This window comes from Lissotriton helveticus, chromosome 3_1, assembly GCF_964261635.1.
Source record: "Lissotriton helveticus chromosome 3_1, aLisHel1.1, whole genome shotgun sequence".
NCBI classification, from domain to species: domain Eukaryota; kingdom Metazoa; phylum Chordata; class Amphibia; order Caudata; family Salamandridae; genus Lissotriton; species Lissotriton helveticus.
Window position 1 is genome coordinate 1,812,987,467 of NC_136061.1, and position 15,478 is coordinate 1,813,002,944.

A 15,478-nucleotide genomic window follows, 5' to 3' on the forward strand; every position below is an offset into this window, starting at 1 on the left:
CACCGAATCCCGCCAGAATCACTTACAAACACCAGAAGTAGGCACAGGAGGACTGCAAAAAGCGACAGACATGCACAGGCACTAAAAGTCTCTGATAGAAACCGACAGAGAGGCTGTGATATGCAGCTAGAGACAAGCCCTAGCAGACGCTCACTGAGAGACACCGTCAGGGCCACAGAAATCCACAGATAGAGTGCAGGACAGGGATATGACTCCAGGATGGGAGGGTTTGCCTAGAGTGCTTTTTGTTTTCGTCACCTTCTGCTCCTCTTGCCACCCGCCTTTCCAAAACTAAACTCAAGTACTTTCCCTATACATGTGTCTTTGAGGGATGTGGCCTGAGTCCCCGCTAGGCACTACACACAAACCTCAGGCTCAGCCGCTATCCAATCATGGCTCTGATGCAGATCAGAGATTCCGGTGGCCCTCTGGAAAGCTTCCATTCCAATACACACCCCAAATGCGTGCCTTTAACCCCAGGGGAGTGCCGCCTTGTAGCTCCTGAGAGGGTGAAGGCGCGAGGGCCGTCTTCTCAGAGGCTCCTTCGCCACGCGGTGGGCGGTGCTCAGCTCGACGTCTCCTCAGCGTTACCCGCGCGTTCCGAAGAGGGCTGCGGTGCTGCCAGGTGCGGACTGTGCCAAAAACACACTGCACAAGCTCCTAGATACATGGAATAGGTACGCTTGGCCCTGGGGACGTGTTGATGAATAATGCCTCCTGTGAGCGACAGACGGCAGGGCGGGAGGGCTCAAGGAGGCACCGCGAAGAAGCATATTTCCCTCCACACAGATGACAGCGCACACGGCTAATAATTTGCCCAGAGACAAGGAGCGCGCTTGTGGGCGACTCACTGCTTACTAAGAGCTTTGAACACGCTTGGTAGGACTGGCCGAACAACTGGAAAATTTCAAACTACGCGAAGAGGCTGAATTAAAACAAAACAAGTAACGGCAGAGTAAGAAAGGGATATTAAAAGAGAGGAAAAGAGTAGAGCCAGCGACAGTGGCGAGAGGCAAAGATGGACTACGAGAGAAATAGAACAGGGAATCGAAATCAGTGGTGCACGCGCGCCACAGAGGAGCAGGAATCGAAACCAGTGGTGAGCGCGCACCAGAGAAGCAGGGGCTAGGGAGCGCGGCAGTGCGCGAACGCGCGCAGCTGCGAGTGCTGGCCACGGACGGGAATGGGCGGAGCAAAGGCGGGACATGCACCCGCCTTTCCCCAATTGCATGCCTTATTTCTGTAAAAAAAAACAAAAAAAACACGAGCAAGCCAATAGCAGCGGGTGAAAGCCTGATCACACGCACTACTGTGTCGTCAGCTTTCAGAACCCCGTTCAAGAGGTCTTGCGCTGTGCAAGCAGGGCTGCGCACTGCAACGCTAGGCGCGAGACCTAAAAAGATCTGCCAAAATGAATGTGAACCGTTTCATATTTCCATGAGAAGGAAAGGATAGGCGCAACTTTCTTGCCAAAACTGGCCAATGAAAAAAACACACATTTTAGTGCAAATTACAAATGGCAGGCTAATCAAGGCTGCATAATTCCCAGACTGCAGTGTGAGACAACCTCACGTTTGTCCTTATGAATCTACCTTCCAAAGCCATCAACAGAGGGGAGGGCGTCGGAATGAATGGCATTTTGTACATGAACTGGTAGAACTGTTTCAAAGGTGTGCACCTTTCATACATATTGAAAAGGACTGGAAATGGAAATAAATAAACATAGAGAGAAATTTCCTTACAGTGGAGAAGGAAGGCATCCACCAGAGATGGCCAATGAATGCACCATAAAAAAAATGAAGGATAACATGCTCTTTTTCCTGGAAATCTTGGATTTCTCCAAGCCTTTAATGGTCCATTGTGAGTGCCCTTATTAAACATACCATTTTTCTCGCTCGATCTACCGAGGATATATTCAAAGCCAGACATTGCGAATCTCTTTCAGGAAGTTATAGGTACATGGAAAAATAGACTTTATTTTCTCGGACACATGTAAGAGAGATCGGGATTTAGTGCTGTTCGGGGTGAGCATTCAAACGCTTGGTTTACCTAAAACTCCGCCTCAAAACATTAGCCGTGGATCAAGAGCCAGTTGAATGGCTCAGTATCCCACAGAAGTTCATTCAGATCTCCAACCCTTTGAATAGCCTTAGGCTAGTAACAAACTCAAAAAGCAGTGCTTCTGCGCATCGCTAGATGGCCTGAGTGGCTCTGCGCCGAGTAAGTTTCCCTTCAGCGGCGATGAACAGAGCTGTAAATAAGCACCAAACTTGCACACACAGAACGGGTCAGTAAACTGGAAGGACCAGTAAATCAGGCTCCTACATTGGGACCTTTTTAGAAGGAAAAGGAAACCATTCCACAGAATGGGGAGGATGGTGACGAATCTGCAGGTAGATCGATTAGCCACCTAAAAGAGTATTACCAAAAATAAGTAACATGTTTTTCTGATAGATTCTTCTTACAGCCCATTCCTCATCTTGTGAACAGATCTCAAAACAATTCCTCCTAAGGTAGTGGGTCTATGACTAGTGACTCAGATTGAAAGGTCCTGCAGGACCAAATGGAAAAAATGCCCATTCCAACAGACTTGGCTGCCAAGGCTATAGTGCTTTGTGCAAAAGTGCACTGAGGTCCACATAGCAGCCTGGCACATATCCAGGACAGACACTCCGCGTGCCAATGCAATGGCAGTTGCCTTGGCTCTGGTAGAATGACCCCTCAGAACTTGTAGAGCCTGCTTCTCAGCCAATAAGTAGTAGATGTTAATAAAGAGGACTATCTATCATAAAATGGTCCGCTTTTACTTTCTTTGCTCCAAAGAACCTCACTAAGAGTTGACAGTCGATGGTCCATCCTGTGATTTAAAAGCTCAACTATCTTTTGGGGTCCAAGCCATTGGTTCCCTCTTCTTCTTTCGAGGCATGAAGCGGAGCCTAGAATGTCAGAAGGGGGATAGCTTGTACAATATGAAAATGTGCCACTACCTTTTGACAGGAACACAGCTCAGTTTCTTAACACCTATTTGTACAAAACAAGCATTTGCAATGCAATAGGTCTAGCATTAGGAAAGTTTGAGCTATTGGTCTTGTAAAAGACAAATTTTGTATTTATGTGTTGGTTATGAAAATAGCAAAATTAATAGCTTTGTCATTTACAATGCCAATACTTTTAACTAATGCAACATGTTTTGTATTTACGTGACTTAGATGTATTGATATTACAAATAACAATGCCTTTTAATTTTTTAAATAATTAATACTGAAATAAAAGTTGTCATTTATAATGTCAATAGCTTAAACTTTTGTAAAGATTATGTTCAGTGTATTTTATTGTGACGAAAATCCAAGAACAGAAGTGAAATATTAACATCTTTTTGCGACATTTGTAATAAAGCTTGAAGCATTGAGAGGACATATTTGAACCAGTTGTTGTTGAATAGTTGCACAGATTGATGCTGTGGTGGCGCTGAGTGATGCTGTGGTGGTGCGATAGATAGATAGACTGAGGGCGATAGATAGATAATAGATAGATAGAGTGAGGGCGTGTAGGAAAGTGGATACCCGACTATGGTTACCCCAGATTTTTTTGCCTTGTGTTTAGCTGGTTTTCGACTTAGTTGGCCTGGGATCCTGCTAATCAGGGCCCCAGGCTATCTGCTCTCTCTTTAAAATGGACTCCATGCAGGGCCGGACTGGCTACCGGCCAGTTGTGTGTGCTGCCGAGCAGGGGGATGATTTCTCTTTGGTGTGGGCTTATTTCGTTGATGGGGACCTGCGTGCGCTTTGAAATAAAAAAAGCAAAACGAATTTCGTTTTGCACACACCCGTCCCCATCAACGAAATCATCCCCCTGCTCGGCAGCACACACAACTGCCCGGTAGCCAGTCCGGCCCTGACTCCATGTACCCTAGGTGCATAACTAATTGGATTGGGTCACCTTATGAGCCCCTGTACAGTGTACTATAGGTACCCAGGGCATAGGTGCATCCAAGGCCTACCAGGGGCGGCAGCATATCTTTTGCCACCCCTGGCTGGCTATCCAAACTGACACAACTGGCTGATCACTCAGCTGGGGCAAGGTCGTGTAATCACCCCTTGCTTAGATATAGTGTACCTATATCTAAACCTATATCTGGACACATATATACCTATAAGTCACTTCTATGGCAGGCCTTAACAATCCTGGAGGCAGAGTGTTTGGTTTTATGTGAGATGGTGCTCTAGCATGAGCTGAGCCTGTCTGCAGCTTTCTGAACCATTTCCTTATGGCTGTTCCAGGGTATTGCCATACCATATACTCTTAAGTGCATTATAATCCTCGCGGTTATTGCTAACTTTGGTTTGGCTTTATCAAAACATGTCGTGTAAGGTGTCATACACTTTGGAATACTACCCCCTCGCCAGTTCTGGCGACGGGGGTAGCATTCCACCCTTCTAGAGGGCTAAGACATGTGGGTAACAGTAAATGCGATTAAAACTAACCAGAGCCTCAGCATCACAAAATGGATGCTGCTACCACAGACACAAGTCTGGCCTCCTGCTGCTGACCGAAACTTGGCAGGGGAGGCTTGGACAAAAGGTTTCCTGTCACAGGGAGGTGTTACACCACCCCAGACAGGAGATAGTGGATTGAGGCAGGCAGGGCGAGTGAAACTAGACACGGCCTGGGGCGCACAAGTCTCCCCATGCATAGCCCAGTTCAAACCGGTGCTGGGGCACTCCAGCCACAGTCCTGGCGCGAAACTGGACAAAGGGAAAGGGGTGTAACCACCCCCTTCCTGGGTCCCACCCATAGGAGGGACCTAGCAGGTTATCCAGCCCCTTGGTTTGGAATAAAGGTAGGAGCTGTGCCAATGCACATCAAATAATCCTGACTGAAACTTTGATACAGAATTCTGGACCCTTCGACATCCCACTCCATGTGGAAGACTGAAGAATCTCCCTTGTGGTCAAGGAGTGACCACCCTGTGCAAACAGGCACCATCCAGCACCCAACGGTTTGCTTTGTTGCAGTTCCCACCAGAACTCGAGCGACAGAGATCGACAAGACCCAGCTTCCCTGACTTCTAACAGCCCGATCCACAGTCCTAGCGAATCTGAGACCCGTGGAGGCGACGTGAAGCGTGGGCCCGGCCATCTTGAAAAGACTGCGAAGTGCTAACCTTGCAGCTCCCGAGGCACCCTCGAAGCTGTGCATTGGGGTTTGAGAAGCCCCAGCCCTGAGCAGCTCGTGCACCGAAGATCACCCCTCCACACTCACCGAGTGCTGCGTGTGGCCCTTTTGCATTTTCCTGCTCAACGCGTTGGTCCGGTCACTTGCCCGTTGGATAGTGAGGGAGATAGATAGATAGATAGATAGATAGGAGAGTGAGGGCAATCAATCATGCATTTATAAAAGGCGCTACATACCCGTGAGGGTCTCAAGGCGCTGGGGGGAGGGGGGGCTGCCACTGATCGAAGAGCCAGGTATTGAGAAGTCTTCTGAAGGCCAGCAGGTCCTGGGTCTGTCGTAGGCTGGTAGGGAGGGTGTTCCAGGTCTTGGCGGCGAGGTAGGAGAAGGATCTGCCACCGGCGGTGGTTTTCCGGGTACGAGGAACTGTGGCAAGGGCGGACGAGCGGAGGCTGCGGGTGGGGGTGTGGAAGCTGAGTCGGTCGTTGAGGTATGTGGGTCCGGTGTTGTGTAGTGCTTTGTGTGCGTGGATGAGGAGTTTGAAGGTGATCCTCTTGTTGACGGGGAGCCAGTGTAGGCCTCTCAGGTGGGGTGTGATGTTGCTGCGTCGGGGGTTGTCGAGGATCAGACGTGCTGAGGCATTCTGGATTCGTTGTAGTCGTCTCAGGAGCTTGGTTGTTGTTCCTGAGTAGAGGACGTTCCCGTAGTCGAGTCTGCTGGTGAGGAAGGCCTGGGTGACGGTTTTTCTCGTGTCTGGAGGGATTCATTTGAAGATCCTGCGGAGCATTCGGAGGGTGTTGAAGCAGGATGCTTGGTCATGGAGAGGGTGGAGTCGAGGATGAACCCCAGGTTGCGTGCATGGTCGGTGGGTTCCGGGGCAGTGCGTAGCGATGTGGGCCACCAGGAGTCGTCCCAGGCTGATGGGAAGGGTCAGAGGATGAGGATGAGGACCTCCGTCTTGTCTTAGTTCAGCTTCAGTCTGCTGTCCCTTATCCAGTCGGCCACGGCCTTCATTCCTCTGTGGAGGTTGGCTTTGGCGGTGTGGGGGTGTTCGGTGAGGGATATGATCAGCTGGGTGTAGTCGGCGTAGGAGATGATGTTGAGGTTATGTTGTTGTGCGACGTGGGCGAGCGGTGCCATGTAGATATTGAACAGCGTCGGGCTGAGGGAGGATTCCTGTGGGACGCCGCAGATGATCTCAGTGGTTTTAGAGCGGAAGGGTGGGAGGCGGACGCTCTGGGTTCGGCCAGAGAGGAAGGAGTTGGTCCAGGCTAGGGCCTTCTCTTGGATTCCGGCGTCGTGTAGGCGCGCTGATAGGGTGCGGTGGCAGACTGTGTCGAAAGCTGCTGATAGGTCCAGGAGGATGAGGGCGGCTGTTTCTCCTTTGTCCATCAGGATCCTGAGGTCGTTGGTGGCGGCGATGAGGGCGGTCTCGGTGCTGTGGTTGCTGCGGATGCCGGATTGGGATGGGTCCAGAATGTCGTTGTCTTCGAGGTAGCGGGTTAGCGGTTTGTTGACAATCTTCTCTGTCACTTTTGCAGGGAACAGGAGCAGGGAGATAGGTCGGAAGTTCTTGAGGTCCTTGGGGTCTGCCTTGGGTTTCTTCAGTAGGGTGTTGATCTCGGCGTGCTTCCAGCTTTCCGGGAAGATTGCTGTCTCGAAGGAGAGGTAGATTGTTTTCCGGAGGTGGGGTGCAATGGTTGTGCTGGCTTTGTTGAAAACGTGGTGAGGGCAGGGGTCGGATGGGGATCCGGAGTGGATGGAGTTCATGGTTTTGATGGTGTCTTCGTCGCTGACATTGGACCAGGCGGTCAGGCGACTGGTGCGGGTGGAGGTCGCAGGGGTGGTGGGTGCGAGGGTGTCGGAGTTGAAGCTGTCGTGGATGTCGGTGATCTTGCGGTGAAAGAAGGTAGCCAGGGAGTCGCACAAGTCTTGTGATGGTGGGATGTCGTTGGTGTTGGAGCTGGGGTTGGAGAGTTCTTTCACGATGCTGAAGAGCTCTTTGGTGTTGTGTGCGATGTTGTCTAGGCGGTCCTTGAAGGCGGTCCTCTTGGTGGTCCTGATGAGTTGGTGGTGTCTGCGGATAGCGTTCATGTGGGCTGTGTGGTTGTCTGGTGTTCGGTCGCTGAGCCATTCCTTCTCCAGCTTCCGACAGGTGTGCTTGGAGGTCCGCAGGTCTTCGGTGAACCAGGTGGCTTTCTTGTTGGTGTGGTTGTTTGTGGAGATCTTGAGAGGGGCAAAGGTGTTGGCGCAGTCGTTGATCCACTGTTTGAGGTTGGTAGCGTCTGGGTCGGTGTGGTTGGCGGGTGGTCTTAGGGCGAGGGTGGTGGTCAGTTGGTCTATGGTGACCTTGCCCCAGCATTGGCGAGGCAACTGTTGGGTGCGGTGGTGTGTGGTGGGTTTCCTGAAGGTGAAGTGGACGCATCTGTGGTCGGTCCAGTGGGGTTTGGTGGTGTAGTTGAAGGAGACGTGGGGGCTTGCGGAGAAGATGGGGTCCAGCGTGTGTTCAGCAGCGTGGGTGGGTGTTGTCACGAGCTGTTTGAGTCCGAGGTTGGCAAGATTGTCGATCAGGGCGGTGGAGTTGCCATTGTTGTTGTTCTGGAGGTGGAAGTTCAGGTCCCCGAGGAGGATGTAGTCCGTGGAGGCGAGGGCGTGGGTGCTGACGAGGTCGGCGATGGTGTCGTTGAAGTGTGGTCGTGGTCCGGGTGGTCTGTAGATGAGTGTTCCTCTGAGGGTCGTGTTGGGGTCGGTGTGGATCTGGAAGTGCATGTGCTCGGCAGTGGTGAGGGTGTCTTCGGTGTTGGTCGAGACTCTGAGGGTGCCCTTGTGGATGATGGCGATTCCCCCGCCGACTCCGTTGGTGCGGTCCCTGCGGGAGATCTTGTAGCCCTGTGGGATGGCTATGGCGATGTCTGGTGCTGAGGTGGCGTTCAGCCAGGTCTCCGTCAGGAAGGCGACGTCGGGGGCGGTAGAGTCTAGGAGGTCTCAGAGCTTGATGGTGTGCTTGCGAGCGGAGCGGGTGTTGAGGAGGATGCAGCGGAGGTGGTTGAGTTCTCTGGTTGGTGGGCTGGATGCTGGTGAGTCTGCAGTTCCGGCAGGTGAAAGGCCCTTGGGCATGCTTCGGGATGGCCAGGTAGCAGGGGTGGTCTCGTCCGGTGTTGAGTGCGTGGAGGGTGCTGGAGTCGTAGTGCAGTCTGACGTTGTGGGGGGCGCGGGTTCCAGGGGTTCTGGCGCTGGACGCAGTCCAGGCACGGACGGGCGCAGACGGGCGCAGACGGGCTTGCCCCAGGGGTGCGACCGCGCGGCGTCCTCCATAAGAGGCGAAGTGCGAGGGAGGAGCAGCTGGGAGGCAGGAGCGGGGCAGCCAATGGGGACGGGGCGCAGAGGAAGGGGGCGGGCCGCAGGGGATCAGCGGCGGGAAGCGGGGAGGGCACAGAGGGCAAGCGGCAAAAGGGACCGGGTACAGTGAACAGGAAAAATACAAAATACCGAAGACAAAATACAGAACAATGCAGGATATACAGTAGCAAGAAACTGAGACAGTCACCAGGATGCGGGCGCACGCCCGCGGCGAGCACCTGGCAGCGGCAGCAGTGGGGTGTCACAGGTGCACAAGAGGAGCCGTGCGGCGCGAGGAGCGACCTGACCCGAGGTCAGGGTCAAGGGCAATAGATAGAGTGAGGGCGACAGATAGATGTGTGTGGTTGTGTGTGTGTGGTTGTGTGTGTGGGGTTGTGTGTGTGTGTGTGGGGTTGTGTGTGTGTGTGTGTGTGTGTGTGTGTGTGTAGTAGTGTGTGTGGGGTTGTGTGTGTGGGGTTGTGTGTGTAGGGTTGTGTGTGTGTGGGGTTGTGTGTGTAAGGTTTTGTGTGTGTGGTAGTGTGTGTGTGGTAGTGTGTGTGTGGTAGTGTGTGTGTGGTAGTGTGTGTGTGGCTGTGTGTGTGTGGCTGTGTGTGTGTGGCTGTGTGTGTGGGGTTGTGTGTGTGTGGGGTTGTGTGTGTGTGGGGTTGTGTGTGTGTGGGGTTGTGTGTGTGTGGGGTTGTGTGTGTGTGGGGTTGTGTGTGTGTGGGGTTGTGTGTGTGTGGGTTGTGTGTGTGGGGTTGGGTGTGTGGGGTTGGGTGTGTGGGGTTGGGTGTGTGGGGTTGGGTGTGTGGGGTTGGGTGTGTGGGGTTGGGTGTGTGGGGTTGGGTGTGTGGGGTTGGGTGTGTGGGGTTGGGTGTGTGTGGTTGGGTGTGTGTGTGGTTGGGTGTGTGTGTGGTTGGGTGTGTGTGTGGTTGGGTGTGTGTGTGGTTGGGTGTGTGTGGTTGTGTGCGTGTGTGGTTGTGTGCGTGTGTGGTTGTGTGCGTGTGTGGTTGTGTGCGTGTGTGGTTGTGTGCGTGTGTGGTTGTGTGCGTGTGTGGTTGTGTGCGTGTGTGGTTGTGTGCGTGTGTGGTTGTGTGCGTGTGTGGTTGTGCGTGTGTCTGGTTGTGTGTGTGTCTGGTTGTGTGTGTGTCTGGTTGGGTGTGTGTGTGTCTGGTTGGGTGTGGTTGTGTTTGTGTCTGGTTGGGTGTGGTTGTGTGTGTGTCTGGTTGGGTGTGGTTGTATGTGATATGTGTGTGTGGTTGGGTGTGTGTGGTTGAATGTGTGGTTGTATGTGTGGTTGTATGTGTGGTTGTGTGTGTGGTTGTGTGTGTGGTTGTGTGGTGTGGTTGTGTGTGTGGTTGTGTGTGTGGTTGTGTGTGTGGTTGTGTGGTGTGGTTGTGTGTGTGGTTGTGTGTGTGGTGTGGTTGTGTGTGGTGTGGTTGTGTGTGGTGTGGTTGTGTGTGGTGTGGTTGTGTGTTGTGTGGTTGTGTGTGGTGTGGTTGTGTGTGGTGTGGTTGTGTGTGGTGTGGTTGTGTGTGGTGTGGTTGTGTGTGGTGTGGTTGTGTGTGGTGTGTGGTGTGGTTGTGTATGTGTGTGGTTGTATGTGTGTGTGTGCGTGGTTGTATATATATGTGTGTGTGCGGTTAGAGAAGTATGTATGTGGAAGAGAGCAGCAGATCAGCACAGCAGAAGAGAACAGGGAGTTAGAGAAAGAGGCGGGTGGAAGAGAACACCAGATAAGCACAGGTGAAGAGAACAGGGATATAAAGAAAGAGGTGGGTGGAAGAGAGCAGCAGATCAGCACGGGAAAAGAAAACAGGGAGTTGGAGAAGGAGGCGATGGAAGGGAACAGCAGATCAGCACAAGAGAAGAGAACAGGGAGTTGGAGAAGGGGGCGGGTGGAAGAGAGCAGCAGATCAGCACGGGAGAAAAGAACAGGGAGTTAAAGAAGGAGGCAGGGTGGAAGAGAGCAGCAGATCAGCACAGGAGAAGAGAACAGGGAGTTAAAGAAGGAGGCGGGTGGAAGAGAACAGCAGATCGGCACAGGATAAGAAAACAGGGAGTTAGAGAAAGAGGCGGGTGGAAGAGAACAGCAGATTAGCACAGGAGAAGAGAACAGGGAGTTAAAGAAGGAGGCGGGTGGAAGAGAGCAGCAGATCAGCACAGGAGAAGAGACCAGGGAGTTAAAGAAGGAGGTGGGGTGGAAGAGAGCAGCAGATCAGCACAGGAGAAGAGAACAGGGAGTTAAAGAAGGAGGCGGGTTGAAGAGAACAGCAGATCGGCACAGGAGAAGAGAAGAGAACAGGGAGCTAGAGAAGGAGGCGGTGGAAGAGAGCAGCAGATCAGCACGGGAGAAGAGAAGAGAACAGGGAATTAGAGAAGGAGGTGGGTGGAAGAGAGCAGCAGATAAGCACAGGAGAAGAGAACAGGGAGTTAAGAAGGAGGCAGCATGGAAGAGAGCAGCAGATCAGCACAGGAGAAGAGAACAGGGAGTTAAAGAAGGAGGTGGGTGGAAGAGAGGGAGGGCGATAGATAGATAGAGGGGGATAGATAGATAGAGGGGATAGATAGATAGAGGGCGATAGATAGAGGGCGATAGATAGATAGAGGGCGATAGAGGGCGATAGATAGATAGAGGGCGATATATAGATAGAGGGTGATATATAGATAGAGGGTGATAGAGGGCGATAGAGGGCGATAGAGGGGGTTAGAGGGAGGGGGATAGAGGGAGGGGGATAGATAGAGGGAGGGGGATAGATAGATAGAGGGAGGGGGATAGAGTGAGGGAGGGAGATAGATAGAGTGAGGGAGGGAGATAGATAGAGTGAGGGAGGGAGATAGAGTGAGGGAGTGAGTGAGGGCGATGGAGTGAGTGAGGCGATAGAGTGAGTGTGGGCGGTGGAGTGAGTGAGGGCGGTGGAGTGAGTGAGGGCGGAGGAGTGAGTGAGGGCGGAGGAGTGAGTGAGGGCGGAGGAGTGAGTGAGGGCAGTGGACTGAGTGAGGGCGGTGGACTGAGTGAGGGCGGTGGAGTGAGTGAGGGCGGTAGAGTGAGTGAGGGCAGTAGAGTGAGTGAGGGCGGTAGAGTGAGTGAGGGCGGTAGAGTGAGTCAGGGCGGTAGAGAGAGTGAGGGCGGTAGAGTGAGTGAGGGCGGTAGAGTGAGTGAGGGCGGTAGAGTGAGTGAAACAAGCTCTCGGCATTGCTGTGGCGGGGGGTCCTGTTTATGATCCGCGGAGCGTGTGAGTGAAACAAGCTCTCGGCATTGCTGTGGCGGGGGGTAGGCGGGGGAGCGGCAGCCTTTGAAGTCTGATGCCGAGGCTCAGACAAATGGTGGTGTGCGAGCGGCTTCCTTTCAAGTCTGATGGGGGCGGGGGAGCAAATGGCGAGCGCGCGCCCGTCGCACATGCACTGGCCATAATCCGCATTCCAAAGCCCTCTTGGTAGGATTTTCTGTCAAAAAAGTACTCTGGTGTCAAAGTCATTATAAGAATGGTTTTGGCCACAATGGTCAAAGAAAAACCAGAAAGGATGATAGTGGCACCAGACAACGGGCTACACATTCCATTACTCCTTCACAAAATGCTTGCACAGGAATCAGATTCCTATCCACACCATCTGGTAGAAGTCTGTGTGCAGCTGCCTGAAAAAGAATCATGCAACAAGCTAGACTGGTAATAGTTCACACTGGTTTTTTTGTGCCAGCTAGTGAACCATTTAGTCTTGCCGCAGAGCACTCACAGGGGCAACTGGTGGGTAATTAATGACTTCTAGACATAGGAGCATGTTTGAGCCTCATCCACACCTTTCAGATACAAGATAGGAGAACAAGGCTAAAAACAATGATTGAAAAACTGCATCCTGAGAGGTACAAACTGCATTTAGATTATGTAGTAAGCTCCTGTATTTTACTACCTATATCTTTTAAATGACTTCAGTATACCACAAACATCTACTTACATTTTAGGACCCGAAAGAATAACATTTTACAGGAGTCCTAATACTACGAGATTCAGTTAAGACCAAAAGGAATAAGCAGGCCCAGCGCTAAGCAAAGAAATTCAATCAAAACTGTACACACTGCATTCTCTTTGGGTTGTAACAAATGACGTTTTTCTTCCGTTTTTTTAAAGTAGGATATCTGTTAAATGTAGCAGCATTAGCCTCAAAAGGCAGCCAATGTACAACTTAGACCCTACAAGAGGGACAGTGAGAGTTAAAGGGTTAGAAATGTTCACCTCTACCCTGTACTCCTATGGTAGTCGTCCAATATAGCTGAAAGGTTATCAAATGGGTAGGTATTTTTCATAATTTATTGTGCTCTTGTGTAACTCAAGAATTTAGAAGAGATTAACATTATTTAATTGAACACATAAGTTATATAGAGAGGTACACTTGAGCAAATAAAGTACTGATCAAGTTAGACCATAAATTACAATGTTCAGAAGTATGCATTTAAATTTTAGGTTTGGAATGATGAATTAATAGAAAATATAATGGCCAAACAAGAAATACATACAGAATTCGTTTTCACATTATTCTTACTCTATTTTAATTGGACAAACATTAAGATGAAATTTGCATCCAAATCCATCTTGCGTTTTCAATAATTTTCAGCGAAACTCAATGATCTAACAAAGGTTTTTACGTTGACGATCAATCGATCTAACATGGAAAATGAATACGAATGCAGGTATGTCAGTTAATAAATAGGTTGCGACAAACAAATGCGTTGGCTACAATTTCTGAACTTATCAGAGGGAATTAATGGAAACTAATTAGACCAAAAATACCTGTATTTGATAATTAAAAAAAAAAAAGGAAAATGAAACAAAATGACAATTGTTAAGCATTTCTCATTTTATCAACGTTTACTGACATTGGAGGGCCATAGAAAGTTGAATTAGGTTGTGTCCATTGAGAACTATTCGCGGTAGGGTGCAATCATCTGAGGAGCGCCACTAGCATCAAACGGTGTTACGGTCAGCAGTATTACTATCCCCATACAAGATAGATTTACAAAATTATGAAAATACACTGGAGCATTTCAAACAAGGTAAAGCCATCTAAAGATCTTAAGGAAAGAGAAGAACTGGCCAGCGTTCCTTATGGGACAGCATCAGGGTTATGCACTGTGATCATCCTGTGTGATGTATGCCACAATATTAACCCATAAACATTCGTAGTATAAAATATCCGCCAACCCATGTTAACTTGAAAGTAGCTTAGAGCAAGGAAATACACTACTACGCTTACCAAAGAGTTGACCCACATAGTATACATAAAAACACTGACTTCAGCCTCTTAGTTATTTGTTTTACACTAATCGGTTTCTAACCCTCATTTCAAAACATGGATGAGTAGCCGAACTTTTACTGTTCACTAATAACTCATAAGAGTTGTTAAATTTAGCAGAACCTCAAATATCTGTAGGAGTCTTTACAATTTAAATAGAGGCACTACAGGTTAGGTGCAATTCCTTTCTAACACAGGGTGGCAGTTCCACTCATCAGGTATTTCAATGTCATCAAGATTAAACATCCGGATTAAACATAAGACTTTAGGGTTGATTGTCACCATCTGCTTTTATTGCTTTTGACACCACTTTGAATTGCTATAGGACATACTTAAGAATTTGATATTTTGATCTACCAAGAGCATATTTTCCCTTCTATTTCAGAATAATACTTGGATCCATTTTCAGCCTGCATTGGAGATATGCACTTGGGATTTGCCTTTTCAAACCCAAATTACAACTTGGTTACCATCCTTATACCATTATAGATTCCTTGAGCTAAAATGTTAGCTTTTTTCCTATTGTTGCAGTATGCGTTTTTCAGGGAATTGTTTCTTGCAGGTAGTGTTTCCTCATCTAGGGTAAACCAATATACACCTCTTACTTAATGGTTAATATTTTTTAAATGCCTGTGGTATGTAATAAATATAGATATTTAACAGTTTCACCTTTTGCACCTGTGTGATGATAAATCACATCCACAGCACGCCCATTTTGAAACTTCTAGACCATTATTCATATATTAAGGCTCAACCCGATTTGAACACTGAACCAGCTTTACTATGGAAAACCTAAACATCTCATTCACTACATTACAGCTCTGTCAAAATATTTTAAAAGACAAACATCTGTACTCACCTGTATGCCATACGTACTGTACCCACACATAAGTGCTTGCGGCAAAAAATAGCCATTGTACGGGTATGAACAGTAGACATATTATGTCCGATGTAAATGCTACACACACAAAAAATACTGAAAATGCCTGAAGAAAAAAAAGACAAAAATATAAATTAGAACACAATATTTCATAACATTGCATTTAGCAAGTACTTTGATAAGCAAAACAAATACAGGCGTCACAATGTTCCTACTGTTTTCGTTCATTACATGTACCAATGTGATAATACTTATTTATGAATTGCAGATCACTAACCCATACCTTCTTGTTGGGAGAAAAAGTAAAATCATATATATATTTTTTTCAATCCTCATCCGCCTCCGAACCCAGTAAACAGAAAAAGTAGGATGTTGTTAAAGTTACTCTATTTCTAGAGACGTAGGCAATCGAGGTAGAGCCTCAAAAGATGCCGCCCGCCTACCGTTAGACGACAAAACCTACAAAATGTAACTGACCTCTCGTTTTAAAGGAGAGGGTGGTCGCACTCCCTTCTGGTTGATCGTAACCAATGGCTGTGGCTGATAGCCCAGCTAAGAGAAAGCAAGAGCCAGCAGTCAGAGAGATTTCAAAGAGGCATAATCATAGGATCGGGAAAAAAGGAAAAGAAAAAAATGTATTTTCGAAAGTGATAACACACCAACTTAAACCCCTAAAGCAACAGTACTCAATTAGAATCACCCCTGAACTACTGAGGAGACCAGTTAAGCAAACAGTCCAATAGTGCCTTCTTTCTACTGTTCTGCAATCTGACCAAATCAGTTTTGGAGGTCTTATAT

The 15,478-nt window shown here is 49.1% G+C and overlaps 1 protein-coding gene across 2 annotated transcripts in view; it reads right to left on the reverse strand.

Annotated features, from left to right (window-relative positions):
• MACO1 (macoilin 1) overlaps window positions 1-15,478 on the reverse strand; it is a 349,950-nt gene that overhangs the window by 291,397 nt on the left and 43,075 nt on the right. For both annotated transcript variants that reach the window (XM_078682713.1, XM_078682714.1), the window contains exon 3: window positions 14,660-14,786. In XM_078682713.1, coding sequence (XP_078538839.1) covers window positions 14,660-14,786 — 127 coding nt within the window. The remainder of the gene's footprint in view (window positions 1-14,659; window positions 14,787-15,478) is intronic.